Genomic DNA, 26,282 nt, shown 5'->3' on the forward strand with positions numbered 1-26,282 from the left:
CCCAGTGGCTGGTACCCAGCGTGTCTGTCTGCCTGTGTTGGTCCCCGGGTCGGGCCGTGCCTCTGACAGGTGGAGATGCTGGGCCAGCACCTGACAACATGCAGGGAGGAGGCAGACAGGAACCGCAGCGGCCCACGCCCTCTCTTCCGTGCTGGGCTGCTGTGCCCTGTGTGTGTCCCCTTCGAAGGGCGTCCCGCTGAGTTCTGTGATGTGCACACAGTCCCGCCGCCCCCAGCCTCCTGTGTGGGGGAGGTGTGGTGCTGATGAGCCTGAGGTCACAGTCACAAACACCTGGAGCCTCGGGGTCCTCGGATGAGACGGCCTCCTCTCCCACGCCGTGTGCCAGCTGGGCCGGGGCTGCCGCCGCCACTGCTGCTTGACACCCCCGCCCCCGGGCAGCCAACTGGAGTCAAAGCAGATTTTAAACCATCTTTCCCAGTGCTTTTTTTTTTTAATTTTAAAGACTTTATTTATTTTATTATGTTTGAGAGAGACACACACAAAGAGAGGGACAGATGGATGGAGAGAGCGAGCTCCCATCTGCTGGTCCACTCCCCAGATGCCCACAATGGCGTGGGCTGGGCTGGGATCAAAAGCTGGGAGCAGGAACTCCACCCAGGCCCAGGTGGGTGGCAGGTGCACAGGAGGCCGGGACTCAGCCCCGAGCTCTCCCACGTGAGATGCGCGTGCCCCAACCACTGGGTTCACCGCCCGCCCCCCAGGATTTCCTTTTAAAGAGACAGGTAAGGGTCTCTTGTTCCTTTTGCCTTTAGTTGACGGATGATCTGAGCAGCAGGACCACAGGTGATGAGGCAGGTTCAGCTCTGTCCAGGCAGCTCTCTCTCGCCATTGTCTTTCAAAGCCCCTTGGTTGTGTTCTCACTCGTGGTCAAAGGTCACCTTCATCGAGACCAGCAGGGGGGTCACTGGAGCCCATGCACGGGGGTAGGGGGGCATCTTCTCCCCCTGAAGCTTGTGAGACACGAATTCCCCCGAAGCCGTGACTGACGGAAGCACTCGCAGTGACCCCGCCTCAGGGTCAGGTGTTGCAATGGTGGTTATTTCAAGGTCTTCTCCTTCCTGCTCCACAAGTGTGTGGTCCCTCTGGCCACCCTGTGTCCCTGAGGGGCCTCTGGTAGCCCAGTGGACACCTGGCCATGGTGAGTTGCACCCTGTGGGTGCATGGGTGACCATGGGGAGCTTGCCCTGTAGGGGCTCAGGGGAGCTGGGAGCCGGCCACTGCCAGCCCCAAGCCCACGGCACAGGGGCTGAGCCGTCGGCGGCTTCTGCCGTGGTATAGACAAGAGCCTGGAACTGGAGGAAGATCGAGTTCCCTTTGCCTTTTCCCCCAGGGAGAAGCAGGGAGTCCAGGTGGAGCAGCCCCATCCGGGGTCCTGGCCCTGCCGGGGATTCGGGCGAGGGAGGGATGGGGGTGGGGAATGACAGAGCCCTGGCCCTGACTCAGAGCTGGGAGAGGGCCCTGTAGAGGTGGCCTCGAGGGGACCCAGGCCGCAGTTGCCACGGAGAAAGAATGGGGTGAAGGCACCACAGGTAGGCATGCAGGTGTGCACGGAGCATGACGGCGTGAAGGTGCGTCCTTGGCCGGCTCCTCCAGGCCCGGGCAGCTGGCTGAGTGCCCAGCCTGTGTGGGGAGGCCCCCTGCCTCGGGAACCACTGGCTGGTTAGGATTTTAGCCAGAGTGGGGCTCCAGAGGTTCCAGTCTGTGGGCAGTGCCCAGCAGGGCGTCCCTCACACCTGCTGTGGATGGAGGGCCCTGGTGGGTTCTGGCCGCCTGCCCTGTGGTGTGTGGTCCTGCAGAGCAGCAGCAGGAGGCACCCGGCCAGGGGCTGTCCTTGCAGGCCCAGTGTGGGTCCGGCTGTGGGCTGAGGGCCCAGCACTCTGGGGGTAGGCCGACCAAGGCTGGTTTCCGGAGGCTCCTGGGCCTGATGGAACTGGGGGTGCAGGGCAGGCTCTGCCCTCTCAGCCCCTCCTCTCCTACCCTTCATCTTGTGCAGGGGGAGCCCCCAGTGGCTCCCATGAGTCTGCAGAGTCCCCCAGGTTGTGCTGGGACCGCCCCCTCCTGCCTCACCCCTGCCTCCCAGCAAGCACACTCCGCCTGGGTCCCCTGCAGAGGGTCACAGAGCAGGCGGAGGGTTCCCGCGACGCTTACAGCAGCCGGGGGGGGGGGGGAATGATCCTGATGGGGGAGAAGTCCCAGGGGCACAGGAGACGTCTGAGCAGGGCTGTGGAGGGCGTGATGGCTTTCCGCGGCCTCTGTTCACGGGCAGGAGCATAGCCGCGATTCTGTGCCCCCCATGGTGACACCCGGATACTTGCCTGCTGGTGTGCGGCTGCTGGGGCTGTGGCGGTGGCTGTGGGGGCGGCGATGCGGCAGATGAGAGGTGTGGCTGCCCCCGGCGGTGGCTCCGGGGGCCCTTAATGATGAGGACAGGAAAAGCCACGCAGGCCCACGGCCGTGGTGCTGTCCCCACAGCTGGCCACGGCCATGGGAAACCGAGAGTGGAGGACCACGGGCTCAGCTGCAGAGGCCACAGGGACACTTCGACACGTGTTTTCACGTGTGTGGTTTTATACATGTGTTTATTTGATGAATTTCTGTAGTGTGCTTTCTTTAAGATGATACATCTTTTCTGACTTTGTTTTTCTTAAGATTTATTTATTTATTTATTTGAAAGGCAGAGCAACAGAGGGAGAGGGAGCGACACAGAGTTAACTGTATCCACTGGTTCACTCCCTAAATTGCTACGAGGACCAGGGCTGTGCTGGGCCAAGACGGGCCAGGAGCTCCAGCCGGTCTCTCACGTGGCGGCAGGGACTCAGCCCTGGGCCATCTTTGGCTGCGTTCTCGGGTTCATCATCAGGGAGCTGGTGGGAACAGAGCAGACACGGGTGCCAGTGTCGCCCGCGGCAGGTTAGCCCGCCCGTGTTTTCTGACTTGAAGTCTGTGCAGCTGTTAGAGCGGCCGGGATCCAGACACTGAGAGCAGCGAGTGCAGGCAGCTGTGGATCAGGTCCCTCGCTCACCGTCCTGCGGGCAGGCTCCCGCATCGAGGAATCCACGCGCGCCGTCAGCCGTGCCCGCTCCTCCTTACCCAAAGGCGCGGAAGACTTGGGTCCACACAGAGGTCGGCACGTGGATGCTCACCACAGCCTCGTTCTTGATTGCCGAGCCCGGAAGCGTGCGTGACGCCTTCCATGGGAGAATGGAGAAGCAGGGGCGCACTCTGGGCTGTCAGGCCGTGCGGGACGCGGCGGACCTGCACGCGTGTTGCTAAGAGAAGGTGCGGTCTGAGAGAGCTCATGCTCTCAATCACGGGAGCTTCTGGAAAAGGCAGGGTCGAGTGGACTGTGAGGTCAGGGGCTGCCAGGGACGGCTGGACCCGGTGCTGCAGGCAGGAGGCCCCGGCCGTGTGTGCAGTGCTGTGGATGCCTGCCCTGTCCCGTTGTCGCAGCCCCCGGGGCGCACTCCCTGCTGGAGCCTGTGGCACTGGATGGTGGATGCGGTGTCACTCTTGGCTCGTCCACAGTACCGAGCGAGGGAGCGAGGGAACTGGGCCACGGCCCTGCCTGGGGACTCTCTGTACTTCCTGCTCTGTAAGTCTGTTCTATGAAAAATAAATTTAATTAGAGAAATCTGAACATGACCATCATAGGGAATTAGGGAGACAGAGAAAAAGACAACAAGGACTGGAGAAAATCAGCTGCGATTCTGTGTCTAGAATGTTCTCGGTCTGAAGCCTTCCTTTCATTTTTCCCACGTAGTTTTATTGGAGATGTGTCTGATATCATGCTATTAATGCCTTTCTGTTTTGCCTCCAAATCTCTGTCTCCAGTCTGAACTGCTTCCTGGGGATGCAGCGCCGGGGGCCTGGCCCTGAGTGTTCCCTGGCTGTGTGCGCAAACAGCAGCCGGGATGGGCCCCTAACCCTCCACGTCCTCCCACGCCCACCTGGCCCAGAGCAAGATCACGAGCCGTTGACCCGCACGGCCTGGCCCTGGACCTCCCACAGGCCTCCCTGGCCCCCACCGCCCCTTCTTGACGATGCGGCCCCACACGTCCACGCAGCTGAGTTGTTTCCAAGTGGGCAATGCAGGTCCCACCCCTGCCCTGGTGATGCGAGCTCTGGGGCTCAGTGAATGCCAGGGTGACACCTGTGTGGCAGGGGCGCGGCAGACCCAGGGAGGACTCCTCTCCATGTGTGTCCTGGGGTCAGCGGCACAGCATGGGTGTCCACTCGATGGGGCGGCAGCCCTCTTGCTGGTTTTCTGGGTTTGGGGTCCTCATAGCAACGAGAACCCGCCCCCTGCAGACGCCTCTGGCCTCTGACCTCGCCTCCCTCCTCCGCAGGTGTTTGCCACAGCAGCCTCAAGTCGGCCAGCAGCAGCCCCACCATTGCCATCACCGCAGCCGCCATGGTCTCCGTGGAGCCTGAGGGCCTCCGGGGCCCGCCGCCCGCCAGTGTGCAGCCATGCCACTTCCTGACGCTGGCGCCCATTGCCATACCCCTGTGGACGGCCCCCTTCCCAGGTAGGTACAGAGTGCAGCTCCCCTGGGGCGGGGCGGGCTGGCTGCCCCCAGTCCCTCCATGTCCCAGTCAGCTGCCTCCAGCCCTGGACGCACGGTTGTGGGGTTCAAGCGCAGCTGCGAGGAGGGGCGGTGGGCTGGGTCGGGGGAGAGGGGTTTGCTGGATTCCAGCTGCACAGACGCTCCCCCTGCCCGAGCCTTCAGTGGGCCAGAGTTGTTTGCAGAAGTGAGACTTCCTGTTCCAGTCCCCGGGAAGGCGCACGCGCCCTGACAGTGGGGACGTTTGTGGTTATCTCCCACGGAGCACGGCACTGCGTGCCTTGGGTGCCGTGTGCTCGGGACGGGGTCCGGCACTGGGCTGTGACACAGACACCTCTGCGTGTGCACCTGCCGTGCCTGGCAGGAAGACGGATCGCTGGTTTCCCTCTGCGGCTTGCGGGAGTGGCCTTGGTCTGTCGGCTTTGCTTCGGCGTGTGTGACGTGGTCTCTTTCTCCTGGGGTGTCAGCGGCCACATTTCCACATCAGTTTGATTTATTAGTGGGTCACGAGGACGTTGTATTCTCAGGAACAAAATCCAACTTGTATTTTAGCAAGCTGGTGGAAGCGTGTGTAGGATATGACGGGGAAATAAATAAAATGCATGACTAATATCTGTGTGGAAAGTGGCTCAGAGCTGTGGCAAGATGCTGGTTAAAATGCATCGGCCTGTTGGCACTTATTACAGGCGACCTGCCGTTGTCCGGGAAAATTTATCTTAGAGCCAAACCCGGCGCTTCGCTTCCAGGCCTTGTGTGCGACTCATCAAGTGAAGAATTAGGCGTCTTTTCATGTCTGTGTTCTGCACGGTTCTGTAACCCAGTTGGCCACCATGCACACCCAGGCAGCTGTCAAAACCATGGGGGGCGTGGCCCACAGGGGTGTGCGAGGTGCCTGGACCTGGGCGTTGGTGCCACAGGCCCTGCCCTGGCGTGCAGGCTGCAGGCTGAGCTTGGAATGCGCGCGGCCTGGGCCCGCGCCGGGGCCCATGGCCAGGTCTGACACAGCTGTTGGGTCTGCCTTGGGCTCTACCCAGGGTGATCTTGAATGTGGGGGCTCCTCGGGGCGGCGTGGCCACCTGCGATGCTGTTCTGAGCTTACGCAGGAGCTCCTGAGAGGCTGGCTGTGTCCGTAGTGGCGGAAACCTTGTGAAGTTCTACATGACGGAGAGGAGAGAGGGGAGTGGAGCTTGTCCGTCCGGGATGTCCTCACAGGCAGCTGCTGGGAGCCTCCGGACAGGCGGAGTGGGCAGGAGTAGGAGCAGGACGCAGTGTCCTGGGGGGAGTGTGGGGGCAGCGCCCACAGCAGGGCAGGCTGGGCCAGGGCAGGAGCTCCTCTCCGAGCGGGCCGCTCCCTGCTCAGGCGGAGCCCCCAAAAGCCATGCGCGGCCATTTACCTGCTGATGAGCCGTGCTGGCTTTACTGGAAAGGCCACAGCCCCCCCCCCCCCCCCCCGTTTTTTAAAAATATTTATTTGAAAGAGTTAGAGAGAGAGAGATCTTCCATCCGCTAGTTCAGTAGCACTAGGCCAGGCCAAAGCCGGGAGCCAGGAGCTTCATCTGGGTCTCCCACATGGGTGCTGGGGCCCAAAGACTTGGGCCACCCTCTGCTTTCCCAGGAGAATTAGCAGGGAGAAAATGGAGCAGCCGGGACACAAACCAGCACCCACAGGGGGTGCCAGTGTTGAGTGGTGGCTTTACCCACTATACCACAGCCCTGCCCCCAAAGTTCCTGTTTTAAACAGGTGTGCCCGATGAGTCTATTTGAACTAAGATTTGGTAACTGCCGTAGGATGCCTGGGGTATGGCCTGGGAAAGCAGAAGAAGATGGCCCAAGTCCTTGGGCCCCCGCACCTGTGTAGGAGACCTGGGAGAAGCTCCTGGCTCCTGGCTTCAGATCAGTGGAGCTCCAGCTGTTGCGGCCAATTGGGGAGTGAACCAGTGGATGGAAGACCTCTCTGTCTGTCTCTCCTCTCTCTCAATAACTGACTTTCAAATAAATAAATAAATCTTTTAAAAAGATCCCTAAGGGTTTGGGTGGCCGGTTCTAAGCTGCGGCACTGCCCCTCCAAGGGTACTTGGCAGTGTTTGGGAGCTTTTGGTTGTCAGGATGTGGGCAGAGCCTGGGAGGCTGTCACATGTCCATTCCTCCAGACCAGACCCAGGAGGTGAGCAGGACAGTGAGCAGAAAGGGCAGCAGGGCTGCAAGACTCCTGCCCGCTGGTGGCCGGTGCTGTGGGCTCAGGTTTCCAGGGAGAGACCCCAGATGCCCCATGACATGCAGAAGAGCCCGGCCGGCTCCCAGCAGGTTCACAGCTAGGCTTCTTCCTCCGCAGTGCCGGTGGCACAGCTTGGCCCTGTGGCTCTGCTGCCTGGGCACCTGGTGGGCTGCTGTCCATGCACCTGTGCGCTTCCTGGGCTGTCCATGCCTCGGCACAGGGCTGTGTCCTTCTGCCCTGGCCCAGCCTGCACGCGGCTGAGGTTTGTGGAGCTGACCCAGCCGTTCGGCAGACCCCAGGCAGAGCACAGCCTGTTCCACTCGTTCTCGAGGTTCCTAACCCTGCATCTCACCTCCCGGCTCCTCCTTGGGATGGTGGCATTGACGGTGGCAATGCGTGGCCCAGGCTGCGCCCCCTTTCCTGCAGCCCACAAATGGGGGGGCGCTTGCTGTGTGGGCTGGGGTGGCTGCAGCCGGCAGCCCAGGCAGGTGAGCAGGGCAGAGTGGCTCCTCTCCGTGGTTCAAGCCGGCTGCTGCGAGTGGTTTGCCCCCGACCTGGCTGTGCCTTTCTGCCACGGCTCTGGGCGAGGGGGGCGTTGTTGGAGAGGAGCACCCGCAGCCTCAAGGGCAGAGTGGAGGCCAGACGGGGCGAGGAGTCGTCGGAGAGAAGGGAGCGGCTCCCTGGGCTCCCCAGGAGCAGTCCCCTCAGTGGCGGGAGCGTGGGGACAGAGCTCTGCCACCTGGCCCTACCGGCTGGAATAAAAGAAGCAGTTAAGCTTAAGAATGAGAGTATTCATTGTTAAACCTTGGCCCACCACGTCTCACGCGTCCGCGTGAGGAAGGGAAGTAGGAGCGAGTGGCTGTGGTCTCCAGGAGCGCAAATTACTGTCAAATACAAATATTAAAAAGTGCCATCTGCCTCAGAGACCATTCGCCACCTGCTCCTCTGCTTCCAGAACCATTTGATGGGCGCATTTAACATCCTGTCCCGCCACAGAGCAGCTGGGAGGTGGCTGTGGCTGTTTTCCTGCCAGTGGCCTGCCAGCCGAGCTTCGGGAAGCCAGGCTGCGCCACGCGGCCTTTCACGGGCTGCCGGCTTCCCTCGGTAGCGGAATCCGCAGATGCTGCGACGGGTTCTGGTGCAGCAACACTCGAGCCGTGTGGGGGCGAAGCCTTCTCTTCAGTTAATCTAGGGACTGTCCCCTCCTCCACTGCCATCACAGACGTCACAGCACAGATCGGTGCTCCGGGGCGGAGACGCCACGGCACCGGCACCGTAACAGGGTCGTCCTTGTGCCCCGGGTGTCGGGCTCTGCTGGCTTCCGGGAGAAAGACGTGGGCGGTCCTCGTGGCGGGAGTGAGCCGCCTGTAGGGAAAGTACCCCTGGATCTAAGGAAACAAGTGGAAACCCCTCGTTCAATCTTCATCCACGAGCAGTGAGTGTCTAAGAATGCAGCCGGAAGTGTCCAGGCGGGCACGAGAGGTGCAGGGATCGTAGGAGGAGAGGCCTTGTGGGGGTCCAGGGTACACTGCTCCCCCGGGGGGGGTTCCATCAGCAAGGCCCGGCACCCCGTCCCGCCCCCCGGGGAAGGATCTCCTGGGATCTGGGGCTTCCGGGGAGGGGACCACCCCCTGCCGGTTCCACAGCCACCTCCTCCATTGGCTCCACTTCGCCCTTTGTTTTAAAAAGAAAAACCGGCACTATATCATGCGTGCACAAGCGTGCCTGTTTCTGTCAGGCATGAAGAATGCTCCTGGGGTGGATACCCGATGCGTCCTCTGGGGCTGGGAAAGTCGGGGTTCCCGGGAGCTCCCCCCACCCAGAGGTGGCACCTCCTGAATGTGTGTCCGTCAGTCCTGTGCCGTGTACAAAGTGTTCGCTATGTGAGGATTAGGTCTGCAGTGCTGCGCCGCTCAGGCTTAGCCTGAGTTTTGCATAAATGTCATCACAGTTCATGTGTTCTTTCGCAACTGCTTTTTTTGCTCAAAAATCCATTTTCTTAAAAGTCGCCGCTGTGCTTGCAGCCGTAGCACGGTCACATGTGCATCTCTGCAGCCCTCCTTCCATGGATGGTGGCTCTGCAGTGGACGTCCGCCCCCCCGAGCATCGGACGCCACGGTCCCCTCCCTCCCCTCTCTCCCCTCCCTCCCCTCCCCCTTTATCCTCTGAGTCGTCCTGGGCGCAGGTCAGATCCCTGCAGACCTGCCGCCCTCCCGCTCTGCCACGGCTTCAGTGTCTAGACCCACAGGACCTGCAGCCCCTGCTTCCCGGGCGCCACAGGCCACAGACCCGTTTCCCGAGGGCGCACACCCACTCTGTGTCCCAGGCTCGCTGTGAGGAAGGCAGGCTCAGCTTCCAGCCCCGCTTCTTTCCATAAGGAGCAAAGAAAGGTTTCTCCTGCGCCCTGCAAGTGAGCCTCTCCCACCACAGCCCCCATCACTCAGCCTCTCCCCTCCACAGCCCCCATCACTCAGCCTCTCCCACCACAGCCCCCATCACTCAGCCTCTCCCCACCACAGCCCCCACTCAGCCTCTCCCACCACAGCCCCCATCACTCAGCCTCTCCCCACCACAGCCCCCATCACTCAGTCTCTCCCCTCCACAGCCCCCATCACTCAGCCTCTCCCACCACAGCCCCCATCACTCAGCCTCTGCCCCCACAGCCCCCATCACTCAGCCTCTCCCCACCACAGCCCCCACTCAGCCTCTCCCACCACAGCCCCCATCACTCAGCCTCTCCCACCACAGCCCCCATCACTCAGCCTCTCCCCACCACAGCCCCCATCACTCAGCCTCTCCCCCCACCAGAGCCCCGCTCAGCCTCTGTCCCACCACAGCCCCCACTCAGCCTCTCCCCCCACCAGAGCCCCCACTCAGCCTCTCCCACCACAGCCCCCATCACTCAGCCTCTCCCCCCACCACAGCCCCCACTCAGCCTCTGCCCCTCCACAGCCCCCATCACTCAGCCTCTCCCCCCACCAGAGCCCCCACTCAGCCTCTGCCCCACCACAGCCCCCATCACTCAGCCTCTCCCCTCCACAGCCCCCATCACTCAGCCTCTCCCACCACAGCCCCCATCACTCAGCCTCTCCCACCACAGCCCCCATCACTCAGCCTCTCCCACCACAGCCCCCATCACTCAGCCTCTCCCCTCCACAGCCCCCATCACTCAGCCTCTCCCACCACAGCCCCCACTCAGCCTCTGCCCCTCCACAGCCCCCATCACTCAGCCTCTCCCCACCACAGCCCCCATCACTCAGCCTCTCCCCACCACAGCCCCCATCACTCAGCCTCTCCCCACCACAGCCCCCACTCAGCCTCTCCCACCACAGCCCCCACTCAGCCTCTCCCCCCACCAGAGCCCCCACTCAGCCTCTCCCACCACCAGAGCCCCCACTCAGCCTCTGAACCACCAGAGTCCCCACTCAGCCTCTCCCCACCACAGCCCCCATCACTCAGCCTCTCCTCACCACAGCCCCCATCACTCAGTCTCTCCCCACCACAGCCCCCACTCAGCCTCTGCCCCACCACAGCCCCCACTCAGTGAGCCTCTCCCCCACCAGAGCCCCTACTCAGTGAGCCTCTCCCCCACCACAGCCCCCACTCAGTGAGCCTCTCCCCCTGCCGTGCCCCCAGCCCCTTGCCATGCAGAGGCCCACGGCTGCCTACAGTCTTGGTGCTGACCCTTCCCTGTCCCTGGGTGCTGTCCATCCTCTCAGGCTGGGACTCCAGGCGGTAGCTGGGGGTCCTTCCTCCTGAGGCCCCCTCCTCATCGCCCGTGTGCTGAGTTTGGGGCCTCTTTGTTCCTGGGGCCCTGCCTGGCACCTGGCTCCAGCTTAGCTTCTCTGTCCCCGCAGCGTTGCAGCCGCACGGCAGCGCTTCTGGGCCCAAGTGCAGGGTGCAGTGCCGGGGACAGAGCTGTCCCGGGGACTCCCTGCTGCGTGAGTGGCTTGCAGCGGCAGCTCGGACTTCTGGGTGGCATTTTGCTCCTGGTGCTGGACTCCTGGGACCTCGAGGGAGCTGCTTTGAACAAACATGCCCAGTAGTTACTGTGCATAAAACCCCAGGGTGCATCTCCAAACGTGAACTGTGGACCTGCCGTGGTCCAGCAGGTCTCCTCTGGGTTTGTGCTCAGAGCAGCTGAGGGGGCCCTGGGCAGAGGTCTGCAGGGCGACTCACACAGTAGCCAGGGGTGGGAGCAAGCTGAGTGTCCATGAGGTGAGTGCAGGAGTGGGGTGTGGAGCGTGCAGATGCGTGGGTCAGCCCTTCCTGGACGCGTGGGCCAGCCTTCCTGGACGCGTGGCCCAGCCTTCCTGGATGCGTGGGTCAGAGATTCTTGGACGTGTGGGTCAGCCCTTCCTGGACACGTGGGTCAGCCCATCCTGGACGCGTGGGTCAGAGATTCCTGGATGCGCCGGTCAGCCCTTCCTGGACGCGTGGATCAAAGCTTCCTGGATGTGTACCTCAGCCCTTCCTGGACACGTGGGTCAGCCCTTCCTGGACACGTGGGTCAGCCCTTCCTGGACGCATGGGTCAGCCCTTCCTGGACGCGTGGGCCAGCCCTTTCCCACCGTAAGGGATCTGGGGAGGCTGCTGTGTCACAAGATTTGCCCTTGGTTCCTGGCTCTGCAGCTTCACAGTCCATGATTGGGACATCCTGCGGGGCAAGTCCTGCGGTGACCGGAGCACGTGGCTCTGTCCCTGTCCTAAGAAGCCATCGGGGTTCCCCTGGGGGCCTCCCCCTAGTGCCTGCGTGCAGTCTGCCCCGTGCCCACAGGCTCCGTCTCTGAGCACCGTCACGGCCTGCAGTGCCATCCATGAAGACTCTGGGGACAGCAAGGTCCTGCAGGACACTGAGGGGACACAAATCCAAACATGGCGACACCTGACGAGATGTCACTCCGTCTGAGAAAGGAGAGGAGTTAGTTGCTGTGCCGGGCAGCTCTGGGTGGATGGAGTACCAGCCCTGGGTGAATACCCAGTCTCCGAGCAGCAGGTCCTGTGCGAGAGTCAGATTCACAGAGCCTGAGGGGGGCGTGCTGGTGCAGGGAAGCCAGTGTCCAGTGGGGGCGTGGTTTCAGTTTGGGAGATGCAGAACAGGACATGGACGCTGGCGCTGGTTGCCCTACTCTTGAACGTGCCAGTGCCACTGGACCGTACGCTTCAGTGGCTGACACGGCGGATTTCCTATTATGGGTCCCTTATCGGAACCAATAAAGTGAGGGACAGAAAGTGGCCCCCAAGTGCTGGGTGCTGCCTGGGCCGGGCCCGTGGGGACAGTGTCCCCTTGGGCTCCCGCTGCTGCCACGCGTGTGTGGGTGACGCTTCCTGCAGGGGAGCTGGGCAGGCCCAGGGACAGCATAAGTGAGAGGCGGAGGAAGCATCCAGGTGCCTCTGCCCTCGCGGTGGGTGGGCTCCTGGTGGCCTGGCATCTGCGTCTCCTGACCGCGCTCTCTGCCAGCAGGTGTCCGGCAACGCTGGCCGTCTGGAGCACATTGGGGCGTGGAGGGGAGGGGCCCCTGAGCGGAGGTGAGGGCAGGGGCATTGGGGCAGACTTTGGGGATATGTCAGAGCAGGCGGGAGACAACGCGCTTGCGTGCCCAGACCTGTGGGGGCAGACCCACACCAGGAGGGCGGGGACCCAGGCCAGGGCCAGAGCGCCAGGGCAGTGGTCACACCAAATGCGGAACATTCTGCAGCCGCCGTGTGTTCTGAATGGGGCTCCCTGGAACGGGCCCATTGCCAGAGTGCGTGGCCCTGTCCCACCTCCTGCTCCCCAGTGAGAGCACTGGAGGGTGGGCAAGTGGAGCCCTGAGCTGAGGGTGACCTGGGAGATCTGAACAGGGCTGGGCCAAGAGGTCAGGCGCAGGGTCCACGTGCCCTGCAGGCTCCGTGGGGGCTGGTCACAGACACGCAGGCCTGGGGGCTAGGCCACAGACATGCAGGTTCCGTGGGGGGCTGGTCTCAGATATGCAGGCTCTGTTGGGGGGGCTGGTCACAGGCACGCAGGCTCCGTGGGGGACTGGTCAGGGGCCTTGCCTTAGCACGGCTGCTTCCCCCACATCCCTTGGGGTCTCTGCTGCAGCGTAAGAGTGGCCGTGGTCTCCTGTAGGTCATGGCGCATCTCGGATCTCGTTCAGCACCAAGGACATCGCCTTGGGGTCTCTGGCATTCCCGGGGCAGCCTTCCAGAGGCGTGCGCAGATCCCCTTCCGTTTGGAGGGGCCGGTGGGCCGGGCGGTAGCAGCGCCCCCTGCCGAGCACTGGTCTGGGCAAACGCTCTCGGCAGATTCTTGTCACTGCAGTGGTGCTCGATGCCCGCCCCAGTTCCACCTGGGGGAGCCTCCCTGGAATGTCACCCTGCTCGCTCCCTGGAATGTCACTGCACCACCAGCGCTCGCTGCCTCATCCAGGGGTTGGCCTTGGAATCCTGGAGGAGGGCATGGGCTGGCAGTGGCCCCACGTGGGCTGGTAAATGCCAACATGTGGGCAGGTGGTGCTCACGTGGACTGGTGGTACTGACACATGAGTTGGTTGTGACACCACATGGACTGGCAGTGCCGACACGTGGACTGGCATATGGACAGGTGGTGCTGACATATGGATATACAGTTCTGACATGTGGGCTGGTGAATGCTGACACGTGGACTGGTGGTGGTGACACGTGAGCTGGTGGTGACACCACATGGGCTGGCAGTGCCGGCACGTGGGTAGGTGGTGCTGATGTGGGCTGTGAATGCTGACACGTGGACTGGCAGTGCTGACACGTGGTCACGGTCATGGAAGCTTGGCCCGCTGGGTCATGGTGGGTGTTGGTCGTGATCAGGTTCGGGGAGCCTTTAGGGGTGCAGGCAGCAATGTGGCTGACAGAACATTATGGATGAGAGAGGAACAGAGCACAGTGCTCCGTGTGCCCAGCTCTCCATGTGTGCACAGTGCTCCGTGTGTGCACAGTGTTCCGTGTGTGCACAGTGCTCTGTGTGTGCACAGCTCTCCGTGTATGCCCAGCTCTCCGTGTGTGCACAGTGTTCCGTGTGTGCACACTGCTCTGTGTGTGCACAGCTCTCCGTGTGTACACAGCTCTCTGTGTGTGCACAGTGTTCCGTGTGTGCACAGCTCTCCATGTGTGCACAGTGTTCCGTGTGTGCACAGTATTCCGTGTGTGCACAGTGCTCCGTATGTGCCTAGTTCTCCATGTGTGCCCAGCTCTCCATGTGCGCCCAGCTTTCTGTGTGTGCACACTGTGCTGTGTGTGCCCAGCTCTCCATGTGTACACAGCTCTCTGTGTGTGCACACTGCTCTGTGTGTGCACAGCTCTCCATGTGTACACGGCTCTCTGTGTGTGCATAGTGCTCTGTGTGTACCTAGTTCTCCATATGTGCACAGGTCTCTGTGTGTGCACAGCTCTCTGTGTGCGTGCAGAGCACTCCATGTGCACAGTGTTCCATGTCTGCACAGCACTCTGTCTGCGGCACCGGCCCTTGCCTCTGATGTCAGCCACCTCTGCTGCGTGACGCAGGGCATGCGTGCGTGCATGATTCCTGTGTTTGTCTCTACCTGGGTCACCTGCACATTTGTGCTTGGTGGCTGTTGAGCCTCTGCACACCTCCCAGCGTGAGCTCGGGGGTCCTGGGGCTGCAGCTCAGGAGCCTTGGGTGGCAGCGATGCCTGCAGGGGCCACGGTTGGTTCGGCGTGAACACCGAGGTCTCTGGCTCTGGATGGTCCCACTTGGGGCATTTGAGTTTGTGATGGGGGAACAGCACGGGCTCAGCGGCGACGGCGGATTCTGCCGGGCCGGCACCGTGCAGGGACGCAGCATCAGGGAAAAAAGCCGGGGCCCCGCAGGGGCTGTGCGCTGGCTGTGCCGCTCTGTGGACGGGGTGGGCTGAACCCATTTCCCACCTTTGCTGTTTCCAGCTGACAGTGACCTTGTCCCAAGTGCAGGAGCGTCTGTCCAGAGTTGCATTAGCTCCGTGGCCCCGCCCCCACCCTGCTGAGTGCTCGGGCCCGCGCTGCTAAAGGCTCGCCCCCCTTCCCGGGATGGCCCAGCCTGAAGGGGGGAGGGGGGACCCCAGTGTCTTCTCTTTGGGCCAAGACCTGCTTTGCTGCTGACTCGGCTGCTTCCCTGTGTGGCCCTTGCGCAGGTGCAGGCAGCCCCAGGAGGGGGCAGGGGGTGGTGGGGACGGGGGTCCAGCAGCCCCGATGTCCTCTGCTTGCCACCCCCCTTCCCCAGCTGTAATCACCCCTGCGTTCTCACTGTCCAGCTCCCCACTCCCTCCACTGACACACGTGCCCCGCCCAATGGCCCTGCCCTGCTGCTGTCTATCCCGGGTCCTGGCCAGTGCAGCCCCCGGCCCTGGGCTTGTCCATCCACACCAGTGCGTGGCTCTGTCTCTCTTCAAGACCCTGAAGCCTGTGTGCTCACTGAGATGTCACTGCCCTGAGGCCCCTGGCATAGGCCCGGCTCCAGGAGGCACCATCCAGCCCGTGTGGGGCCAGCCTGGGTAGCGTGCTGCTGCTCCCCTCCTCCCCAGCCTCGGATCTTTCCAAGGCCCCCACGCGCAGGGAGCAGTTTGGCCTCTGTAACCTCCTCCCTGTGGTCAAGCAGGGCCCTGGTCCTTGGGACCCTCCCCGTGGTGCCCACGCCCAGCGTCCCAGCAGAGATGTGTGCCTCCCACAGCTGCCACGTAGGACCGTGTGTCCGCCTGGAGCGTGCGTGTTCTCAGAACAGAGGCTAACGGCTGACGCATGGGTGGCGCTAACAGCCAGAACCCCGCACCTGCCCGCCCCCACCCTCACGTGGCTCCCACCTCAGCCCTGCCCTGACACAGACGGCCACGTGCCTTCCCATATTTGTGCAAGGGCTCCGCATCCCTTTTCCAGCTCAGAACTTGAACTCGTTCTTCATGAAGGCTGGGTAATTAACCCCTAACCTGGGTGCTCTGGAAGGCCCCGACGGCTCTGTGCCAGCCTGTCTGGGGAGAGCTGGGCCGAGGACTCTGCCTACCCCTGGCTTGGAGGGCCCAGGGGTGAGAATGCCCCCGGGGGAGGGGCCGCAGGAAGGGGCAGCTGTGCCTTCCCCGTGAGACGATGGGGGCTTAGGAAGTCGGAGCCGACCTAACCCTCGCACAGTCTTCAACACGTATTATTTCAAATCTGTTAACAAGCCGTGGTGTCAGCTGTTGGTCCCCAAAGTAATCAGGGGCAAAGAGTTCCAGAGCGGCCGAGCGCGACGCCACCTAGTGGATCAAACGCTGTCGTAATTAACGTGCCTCCCACAGCCCCTGTCCGTGGACTCTAATTGCATCCTGCCCGCGCTGCCAGAGTGTCCAGGTGGGTCACGGCCCCCTGCTGCCCATGCCAGGACGGCGATGCCCATGACACCCCCAGGAGCTCGCGAGGTCCTCTGGCCTCTTCACGCAGAGCCTTCACAGGAGGAAGTGAATCAGGGCAGCTGGGGGAGTGGTGTGCTGGATGGTGGCAGCCTGGCGTGGCCCTGTGTCTGGGGGTGGAGCCGGGCTGTGTCCCGCTGGGGTTTCTCTCCCTACTCTGCACGTCTGTCGACGCCCACCCACATCCTACTGCCACCACAATGGTCCCGATGGGGTTTCTAGCTCTCTTCCCATGTCCATCGACACACGCCTGGGTCCACTGTGCACCTGCCTCTTCCTGGGACTGACTTGCTCCTGCTGCCCCAGAGCATCCTGGACAGGGAGGCCCTTGGTGCCACATGTGGCCATGGAAGTGTGCTGTGCCGAGCGTTCTGTGGCACCTGCCCCTGCGTGCATCATGGAGACTCAGCAGCTATTCACGCCCCCCGTCTGTCCCCACACCCAGCAGCTGTTCACACCCCTGTCTATCCCCACACCCAGCAGCTGTTCACAGCCCCCGTCTGTCCCCACACCCAGCAGCTGTTCACACCCCCATCTGTCCCCACACCCAGCAGCTATTCACACCCCCCCATCTGTCCCCACACCCAGCAGCTGTTCACGCCCCCCCGTCTGTCCCCACAGTCAGCAGCTGTTCACGCCCCCCCGTCTGTCCCCACACCCAGCAGCTGTTCACGCCCCCCGTCTGTCCCCACACCCAGCAGCTGTTCACACCCCCGTCTGTCCCCACACCCAGCAGCTGTTCACACCCCCGTCTGTCCCCACACCCAGCGGGAGGCCCCTTCCCTGGGGACACGTGGTTGCTGATGCGGCACAGGTGACTTCATTCTGGGAGGGCACCCTGAGCACCTTGACCTCCTCGGCCAGGAGCTAGCGCCTGGGAGCCTTCCCCAGCCAGCGTCCAAACCCGACCCCATCAAGAGCCACTGCACCCCAACATTCCTGAGAGCAAGGGCCTGCCCAGGGCAGGTGGGGACTGTAGCTCCTCCTGTGGGCTTCTGCTGTCTGCACTGGAGCCATATTCTTACTCTGTCCCACCCCCCGCCCCCAGCAAGCCCTGGTGACGGCTTCCTCCTGGCACGCTCCAAGTAGTCCTTGCAGGCTCCTGACAGTCCCCTCCCCACTCTGCAGCGTTCACACCCCTGGCCACCCCCTCTGGACATAACCACCCTCTTCCCTCAGAGAGGCCGAGCCCCGGATGGAGCAGTGGAGCCGATGCTGCCCGTCTCCCGTGCTCTGCACCCTGGCACTTCCCTGTGGCTCCAAGTGCGCACCTTTTCCTGTTTGTTTTCTTCCTGCGTCCGTGCATAGGGTACAGAAGGCTGATGATGCGAGGGGGGTCTCCTGCCCAAGGGGCCCTCAGTGTCTGTGCTGCTTTCGCTTCATGGTTTGTGTGTTCACCAGTGAGCTCTCCCTCTGTAGCTGGACTCTTGCTGTCTTTGTTTCTTGCTTTGTCCATTTTGCACACTAGCTGTTGACATCCCATGGGAGCTCAAGATGGGTGAGTGACTTGTTACCGCATGGTGGAAAAAGCAGCTTTATCTAAATGACGAGCATCCCAGAGAATGGCTTGAAACAGTGGCTGTTTCTTTAAGTCACGATTCTGTGGCCACAGTCCCGGGCTGGGCTCAGGCAGGCGGTTCTTCTGCTGCTGTGAGTGTCTTGGGATCCGTGTGTGTTCGTAGGCATCAGACTTGACCAGGCACCAGGCACACGTGTTTTTGAGGCCTGCATCTCCTTCAGACGCACGGCAGCTGTGGGATTTATGAGGCCTGCTGGACGTTGGCCGCATATTCCTAGAGGCCTTCCCAGATCAGTTCATGAAAGCCTGGTAGTTGGCTGTAGGTTCAGGCCTCCTTTTTTGCCCCCTAAGATTAATTTATTTATTTGAAAGAGTTCCAGAGAGTTCCAGAGAGAGAGAGAGAGAGAGAGAGAGAGAGAGATGGAGAAAGGTCTAGCCACTGGTTCACTCCCCACATGGCCACAAAGGCCAGGGCTGGGCCAGGCCAAGCCAGGAGCCAGGAGCTTCTTCCAGGTCTCCCAGGTGGGTGCAGGGGCCCAAGCTTTTCCCAGGCTACTAGCAAGGAGCGGAATCAGAAATGGAGCAGCAAGAACACGAGCCAGTGCCTGTATGGGATGCCGGCATTGCGGGAGGTGGCTTTACGCACCGTGCCATGCCGACCACGTGGCCTCACTGCTTTCTGAGTGCCATGCACCTGGTGGGAGATTCTAGGTTTTGTTTTCCCACCTCGGAAGTCTTGGCCACGTGAGGTCTCCCTGCAAACTTCAGAATTCTCTCCCCATTGGTATTCCTCTTCCTGTCTCTGGTCAGTGCATCCTCATCTGTTCCCTGGACCCACTAGGCCCCCGGTCCACGTCCTGGCCTCAGCTGGGCACTCCGTGGTGCTGTGGGTGGCGCTGGTGCTGCCTAAGGGGTCGACTTCCCTGCTTTCCGGTGTTCTCATGGGTTCCCGGCTTTGCTGGCTGTGTGCTCCTCAGCTCCCACTCGCTGCCTGGCCCGGGGGCAGGGGTCTGGGGTTCTGAAGGGCATTTCAGGACTTTGCTTTGGCAGCACTCACTGCCTGCCCAGTGTCTGGGCCACCCAAATTTGTGGTCCCAACAGTGACCACATGCTTAGCCCTTAATGACGCTGGCCAGCACGAGGGGCTGGGCCTGGAGGCAGCTCCCTTGTTGTCCTGGCTCTGTCTGTTGCAGGGTGTCACGGTCATCTGCTGTTCTCCCTGGTGGCTGCATGACCTAGGAGGCACCATTCACACACCTGTTGGTTCACAGAAGGGTGTCTGGTCACGTGCTCCTCAATGCCGGGCTGTGTTTCTCGTGGGAGGTGGCAGGTGACACGTGGCCAGGCAGCTCACTGCTCAGACCTGGGGTCTGTGTGGGGAAGGGGGCTGAGCTGCTGCAGGCCATCACGGTGCCCCTTCCTCAGGAGTTCAGGTCACGGGGCTGGTGCTGTGGCATAGTGCTTGGGCCCCTGCGCCCACCTGGGAGACCTGGAAGGAGCTTCTTGCTCCTGGCTTTGGATCGGCTCAGCTCCGGCCATTGTGGCCATTTGGGGAGTGAACCAGCGGATGGAAAATCTCTCTCTCTATCTCTCCCTCTCTCTGTCTGTAACCTTACCTCTCAAATAAAAAAAAAATAAAATATTTAAAAAAAAGAGTTCAGTTCATTTGCACAATCCTCACGATGAGGTTAATGTCACTTTAGCTATTCAGAGTCAAATGTTCTTTCAATAAACTCGGGTGTGCACACCTGACTCACAAGGCTCCTTCTTCCGGATGAGTTTCTTCCACAACCCGTGGCCCGCTTTGTAATATGAGGATGTTGACACCTGGTTCCCTCCTGGTTCTCCAAGTCCTAGCTGTGGCTCGTCTCTCTTTTGCTTTCACGTTTCCTGTTTCCCAGGCACTAGCACACGTTGTAGCTGTGTTCCTAGACCCCTTCTGCAAGGTGAATATGTAATGAGCAGATCCACTTCCAATCATATGGTCAAGCACATGTTGTTATTGTAAAGGCTGGGACAATGCTGTAAACTGTTGTTCTTTGAATTTTTGTTTTGTTCTTCTTAAATTTGAGAGACAGAGATAGAGAGAGACAGAGAGAGAGAGAGAGAACAATCCATCTGCTGTTTTTACTCCCCAAATGCCTGCCACAGCCAGGACTGGGCCAGGCTGAAGTCAGGAGCCTGAACTCAGTCCAGGGCTCCACGCGGGTGGTGGCCCCCAGGCTGAGCCGTCACTGCTGCCTCCAGGGTGTGCATTAGGAGGAAGCTGGCGTCCTGAGCCAAAGCCAAGCGTGGCCCAGGCACTCCTGAACGGGACGCAGGTGTCACCCCTGGGCCAGGTGCCGCTCCTGGGTCACTGTTTTACTGTGAAGGTCACACGGACACCTTTCTTCTCTCACTGCGTAAAGTCGTGGCTGGAAGACGGGGCTGCGCCTGCCTTGTGTGTTCTGTTTGCTTGTCCTGCTGTTCCTGTCGTCGCCTTCGTTCTCTTCCTCCCCCCCAGGATGGCAGAAAGCTCTGGGCTCTGATTGGCTGGCGTTTACAAAGGGCTGCTAGTCGGAGCTCAGTGGTGGCTCTGGGGGGCAGTTGACACAGGACTGTGTGCTGGCCGTGTACTGTCCCCCCGGGGGACACTGACTAAGCCAAGAGCCGGGGCCGCCACGGTCGGCAGATGCCGCTGGGCTCCAGTTGAATGCAGCGGCGCACATCCGCTGGGACTGAGCACATCTGCCCTGTGCCTCTGCTCTCTCACCCGTTCCTTCCCTTTCCTCCCACGTTCCCACGTGCGCTGGCTGCATGCGTGGTTGGCTTGTGCTAGGGCTTGAGATGTTAGATGGGGGGAGAGCCAGAGACCCCTGCCCCCGCAGGCCTGCAGGGAGCAAGGGGAGGAAGGTGATAAAGCGAGCCACCCCGTGCGTATGCAGTGATGGTGGGAGGGCGTGGGCAGCAGGGCACCGCCTGGATTCCGTGGTAGAAAACAAAGCCCCCACTACCAGAGAGAAGCTGCGGGGCTCGGGCCCCCCTCAGTGGGCTCAGCCCCCAGCATCTGCCCTGTGCCTGCAGGAACCATGCATCCTGGGTTTTGGCTCATGACCGGGCATGGTAGGGAGCAGCATCAGGCTTGGGACAACACGGGGGCTGCTGGTCTGTTGCTAGGCTCCAAGGAACAGATAGATGTCTGTGCACCAGGGCTGTGTCCCATCCCAGGGACCAACACAGGCAGAGTGGTCTGCCCCAAATGTCCAGTGCCAGACCACAGTGAGGTTGGGGTCTCTCTCCTGTGTGTTCCGGGGTCCCCACAAGGACCCACACCCCAGCCTGGGGCCCGTGAAGGCACCAGGAGAGTCTTGGTTCTGACTTGGTGTCCCTGCCCCAGGACAGGGGCGGACCCTTCACACAGGAGCCGGGCAGAACGTCAAGGGCAAGGCTCTCACGGCCTGGGGGGCAGTTTCTCCCTGCCGCCCTCAAGGTCAGGCCTGTAGAAGCCCCTCTCCCTGCTGCACTGACCCCTGACCTTTCACCTCCACCTGTGTGGTCCTGAATCGGACTGTGACGGGGACTGTGAACTGGAGGTGGGGTGTGGGTGAGAGACGTGTGATTATTGCCAAACTTGCCTCCATGATTGGACCTCTTGTCAAAATCCACAAGCAGCTTCCTGTGGCGGCAACAAGTAAATGCGCAGATAACGAGGGGAGGCGTGCTTTGCTGGCGCGCCTGTATTTTCGGGAGATAAGACGCCTGTTGGCATTTCACTCTCGTTTTCATTCTGGACCTCGCTGTAGCTTCTCCCTGGGCAGGCCTCTTCTTGCGGCTTGTCTTTGGTTCCCTTAGCGGCAGGCGGTCTGTGGCTGCTGTTTATTTATGAGTGTGGACGTCTGAGAAAGGCCGCGTTCGAGTGAAGGCGCGGGGCTGCGGGCAGAGCAGAAGCTCCGGGGGTTCCCTGTTTCTGGGGAGGGCGGGTCCGCCCAAGCTCAGGCCACGCTCCGTCCCGTCTGGTGTCCTCGGCGTCCACAGTGTCCGAGGACTCTGGCTCTCTCTGGTTCTCAGCAGACGAGGAGGCAGACACGTCGCGTGGGGCATTGGATTACGTTCTTGGAGTCTGAGTGCATGGCGGAGAGGCAGCAGGTCCACCGTGAGTGGGGGCGTCGGCTGCGGCCGTTCCCTGCTGGGGCAGCCCAGTGACAGGATGACAGGTGCTCCCGGGCTCAGGCAGGTGCAGGCTCTGCAGGGTGGAGTCCACACTGCGGCCCCGCCCACACCCTGGACCCAGCTCTGCTTCCTACGGCAGCGGTCACATGTCTGAGCGGTCATCACCCAGGCTCGAATGGGCGGCTGCTTCCGTGCTTAGTGGAGAACCCTGAGACGCTTGGGGAGTGCAGCAGGTTAGGGGCGGGTCCTGAGAGAGGCATAGAACCTTCCAGAAAGGTCTTCCCTTCCATCAAACGTTTCCCGTTGCTCGTCGTGTCCACACGTGAGATAGAGCAGCTCCCTGTGTGCAGGCTGGGCCCACGGGCACCTGTGCTGTCCTGCGTCCTTTGTGGGACAACCTGGCCACTGCGTCTGGGCTGCTCTGGGTACTGAGTGGGAGAAGCCTCCCCACAGCCACACTGCAGCCGTCAGTTCTCCTGCAGACGTGCCCGCAAATAGTCCCCTGGGGAACAGCAATCCTTACCCGCTGTGGGGTGGAGTCCCTAGAGTGGGAGGGACAGCCAAGCTGGGTGGGTGCCGTGGCTGAGCTGCTGGCACGTGGTGGGTGCAGTGGCTGAGCTGCTGGGACCTGGTGGGTGCAGTGGCTGAGCTGCTGGAGCCTGGGTGGGTGCAGAGACTGAGCTGCTGGGACCTGGTGGGTGCAGTGGCTGAGCTGCTGGAGCCTGGGTGGGTGCAGAGGCTGAGCTGCTGGGACCTGGGTGGGTGCCGTGGCTGAGCCGCTGCAGCCAGGAGGGAGAGAGGCAATGGGGCAGACCCAGCATCACTGATGGCTCCTTGTTGTTTGAAAAGCAAACGTTATTTTGTTGAAAAGAATGCCTCTCACTGCCTTGTGTTTGAGTCAGGAGTGCTCTCAGGGAGGTCCTGGGGCTAGGAGGGCCGCACAAAGTGCTGCAATTCAAAAATCAATGCAAAATGGAAGTGGGGCGCACACGACGTGACCCTCGGTGAGGTTCACACACAGCGCGAGGCCTGGGGGCTGCCAGGCGTCCAGGCTCGGGGCCTTTGCTACCGCGGGCGGACGTTGGGAAGAGAAGCAGTTTGACCCGCTGACCTCAGGAATGCACATTTTGCACCAGGCTGATGCCAGCGCCAGACTCAGGCGAGGAGGAAGCTTTTACAGGAGCTGCAAAGGCCGCAGGAGGGGAGCCCGCGGCAGCTCGGCTGTGGGAGTCCCACCCTGCTGCCCCCGCCTGCGTCCCTCCCCAGGCCTGAGCTGGACGCGCTGGCGGGAGTTCCGGGAGAGCCCACGACACGGCTGACATGGCTGTGTGCGGACGGCATTGCCGTTTCCGTGAAGTGAGGGCTGCCCTGGTCCCCACCCAGCCCCCGGCTCAGCTGAGGATGCCGCTGGCCCTGGCCTTGCCACGGTCAAGTTGTGCAAAGAGTGACAGACACCACTGGCATCGGCACAGCGGAGCCCGCCTCACTGCCCGGAGAGTCGGCTTGCATTTAGACCTCACGAGCCCCCTTTAAAGCACCCAGTGAAAGGATGGGGTCTCGCGTGGTCCCGGGACCACCCCTGCAGTGGCTCTGACGAGCGTGGTGTCAGCGCTGTGGGATGGCTGCCCTGCCCAGTGCGCGCTGACCCGCCTCTGCCTGCTCGCTCCGTCAGATTCGCTGAGTTCCTGCTGCGTGTGTTCCATGCTCAGAAGACACTGAATGGAAGGCCCTGTCGGGGGGGCCTCACCCTGGAAGAAGCCCCCAACACAGGGGACTGCCAGCGGTGGCTCGGGTGGCACTGTGCGGAGGGGTGTGGGGGCAGCCGTCACTTGGGGGGCAGGGCAGGTGTGGACAGGTGTGAGGACAAGGGTGTGGCCGTGTGGTTCTCTGGGGGAGTGGCCAGGCAGAGGTCCAAGTGAGAGGTGGGTGCCACACATTCGCAGAGGAGCAGGAAGGCTGGAGAAGGGCGGGTGGGCGGAGAGGTCAGGAGGGTGGCGGGGAGAGCGCCGCCAGGGCCCGCGGCTCACAAGGCCACGCTTTGCGGCCAGCACAGTGGGGCACCTGCGGCATGTGTGAGGAAGCAGAGCCATGGCACCATGAGGCGTCGCCCTGGCGACCAAAGCAGCACACCAGGTGCGACCCCTCCTTCCGCTCGGGGTTGGGGAGTGTCTGGTCGTCCCAGAAGCTTTCTCTGCACCTGTGGAAATGGTCACCCCCTTCCACGCTGGAGTCTCAATGAGATGCGTCGCCTGCATTGATTCGCGTGGATGCCACCATGGTTGTGTAACTGGGGTCAGGCCCGCCTGGCCGTGGAGTCCAGTCCCTGGGCTGGGTGGGCTGGCACAGCTGGGGATTCGTGGCTGGGTGTGGAGGATTCGTGGCTGGTGTGGAGGATTCGTGGCTGGTGTGGAGGATTCTGTCGCTCCCCCTCTTCGTGGAGGAACGACACAGGACCCTGCGCTGTTCTTTCGTCTGCTCGGCCCTCCCCGGGTTTGCTGCTGGTTCTTCCCTGGTTGGCTACTATCCCTTCCACCTCCGTGGAAGGGCAGTTCCCCCTGGCCACATTCCCCACTTCCGCAGGGGAGCGGCACACCGCCGGCCGGCTTTCTCGGGGGCTGCACAGGTGTTCCTTCAGCTAGATGTTCCCCTTAGATGTTCCTCGTGCATGCCGTCTCTCTCCTCCTTTATAGTCCTCCTCTGCCAATCCCAACTCGGCTGCCCACACGCCGAGTACGCTGCTCTCCTCCAATCAGGAGCAAGTCCTACAGTTTATTGGTTGAACTGGAGGCAGCTGTGCGGAAGCTGTTTACTTCTCTCCCAGCGCCATATTGTGGGAGAGCAGATGCATAGAATAAGTCTTAATTCCAGCAACTCAGTCCAGTCCGGTTTGCTCCCCACAGGATTCGAGGCTGGGTGTGGAGGATTCGTGGCTGGGTGTAGAGGATTCGTGGCTGGGCGTGGATGATTCGTGGCTGGGTGTCCATCCAGGATCCTGGCCAGTGGCTGCCTTCTGCTGTGTCCTCACCTTGTTTGGGCTTCAGGGTGACGCTGGCCTCCTAGGATGAGCTGGGACGGGGTCCTGAGTGGTCGGAGAGGAGCGGCACCAGCTCTTCCTTAGCTGTTGGGAGAATTCAGCAGTGAAGCCGTCGGGTCCTGGCTTTTCCTCGACGGGGGGCTTTTCGTTATTGGTTCAGCATCACTGCTTATTGCTGGTCTGCTCAGGTTTCAGTTTCTTCATGGTGGAACAGCCGCCCTGGTAAACAGTATGGTGCTGCCTCCGAAAACTGGAACTAGAGCTTCTGTAGGGTCCAGCACTTCCTGCCGGGCTTGCGCTCGAGGGAGGTGAGGTCAGCAAGTTGAAGAGACACCTGCACCCCCGCCTTGACAACAGCAGGAGCTGGACTAGCTGTCCATCAGTGCACGAGCGGATACAGAAAACGCGGTGTGAATGCACACTGTCAGACGGCGCGAATCCTGCCTTTGGCTGCCACATGGCTGCACGGGGCCATTGTGTCAGGTGGGACGACAAGTCAGACCCGGGGCCGGCTTTGCAGACCCCACTGCCTTATGAAGCCCAAAGTGGGGGCCCTGGAGGCCAAGGGAAGATGGGCTCCGAGGCCAGCTGTGCAGAGGGAGGGGTGCGGGAGGGGCCGTCGGTGGTGCGACCTTGCAGACAGGCGGGGAGCAGGAGGGGCAGTGGTGGGCAGGGAGGCGGTGTTGTCTCCAGCCGTGCTCGGCAGTGAAGCTCCTGAGTGCGGCCGTGATGGAGCTCGTGGTGACGGGTGTGCCGTTCCTGGGCGTGCGTCATCGCCAGCGCGGACGTGAAACAAAGCGTCAAGTGAGCCTTGTGACTGCACGAACATGGGTGTCGCTGAAAATGAAATTGATTGAAAATAAGCCATCGGGGCCACCGGGGATGAAGGGGCGCAGTGGGCAGCGAGGCACAGAGGGCAGGGGAGTGTCCAGTCCCGCAGGGCAGGCGGCTTGGGCGGAGCGTGGTCCTGCTGCGGCCGCGGGGACCTGTGTCTGCCTCGCTGGGCTGCCGGAGCACGTTTTCCTGAGCAGTTGCTCCTGGTGGATTCTCACCGTCCACACGGGTGCCTCTGTTCAGCTCCCCCTGCCTGGACACCACAGCTGTGCTCCGGGATGGAGAGAGCAACAAAGATGGGCGGCTCTTCCCCGCGGTGGGATGGCGGGAGCTCAGGGGATGTCATTTTGTGAATGCAAACAAGCTGAGGAGGAGGGGCCATGCTGAGGTGCAGACACAGCGCTGGGGAGCCTCCCCTGTGCGGGTTCCTTCGGCCACAGCAACCGCGTGGAGTGCGGCCCCCGGAAGCTGACGTGGCCACCTCACGTGGTCATTTTAACTAAAGTGTTAGAAAACGTGGTGGTGATAACCAGTGTACTGAGGACTGCGGCCGGGT

At 61.8% G+C, this 26,282-nt stretch overlaps 1 protein-coding gene across 1 annotated transcript in view; it reads left to right on the forward strand.

Annotated features, from left to right (window-relative positions):
• TCERG1L (transcription elongation regulator 1 like) overlaps positions 1–26,282 on the forward strand; it is a 159,464-nt gene that overhangs the window by 33,771 nt on the left and 99,411 nt on the right. The window contains exon 4 of the mRNA XM_070058271.1: positions 4,368–4,547. Coding sequence (XP_069914372.1) covers positions 4,368–4,547 — 180 coding nt within the window. The remainder of the gene's footprint in view (positions 1–4,367; positions 4,548–26,282) is intronic.

The sequence above is a fragment of the Oryctolagus cuniculus genome, chromosome 15 (genome assembly GCF_964237555.1).
Source record: "Oryctolagus cuniculus chromosome 15, mOryCun1.1, whole genome shotgun sequence".
NCBI classification, from domain to species: domain Eukaryota; kingdom Metazoa; phylum Chordata; class Mammalia; order Lagomorpha; family Leporidae; genus Oryctolagus; species Oryctolagus cuniculus.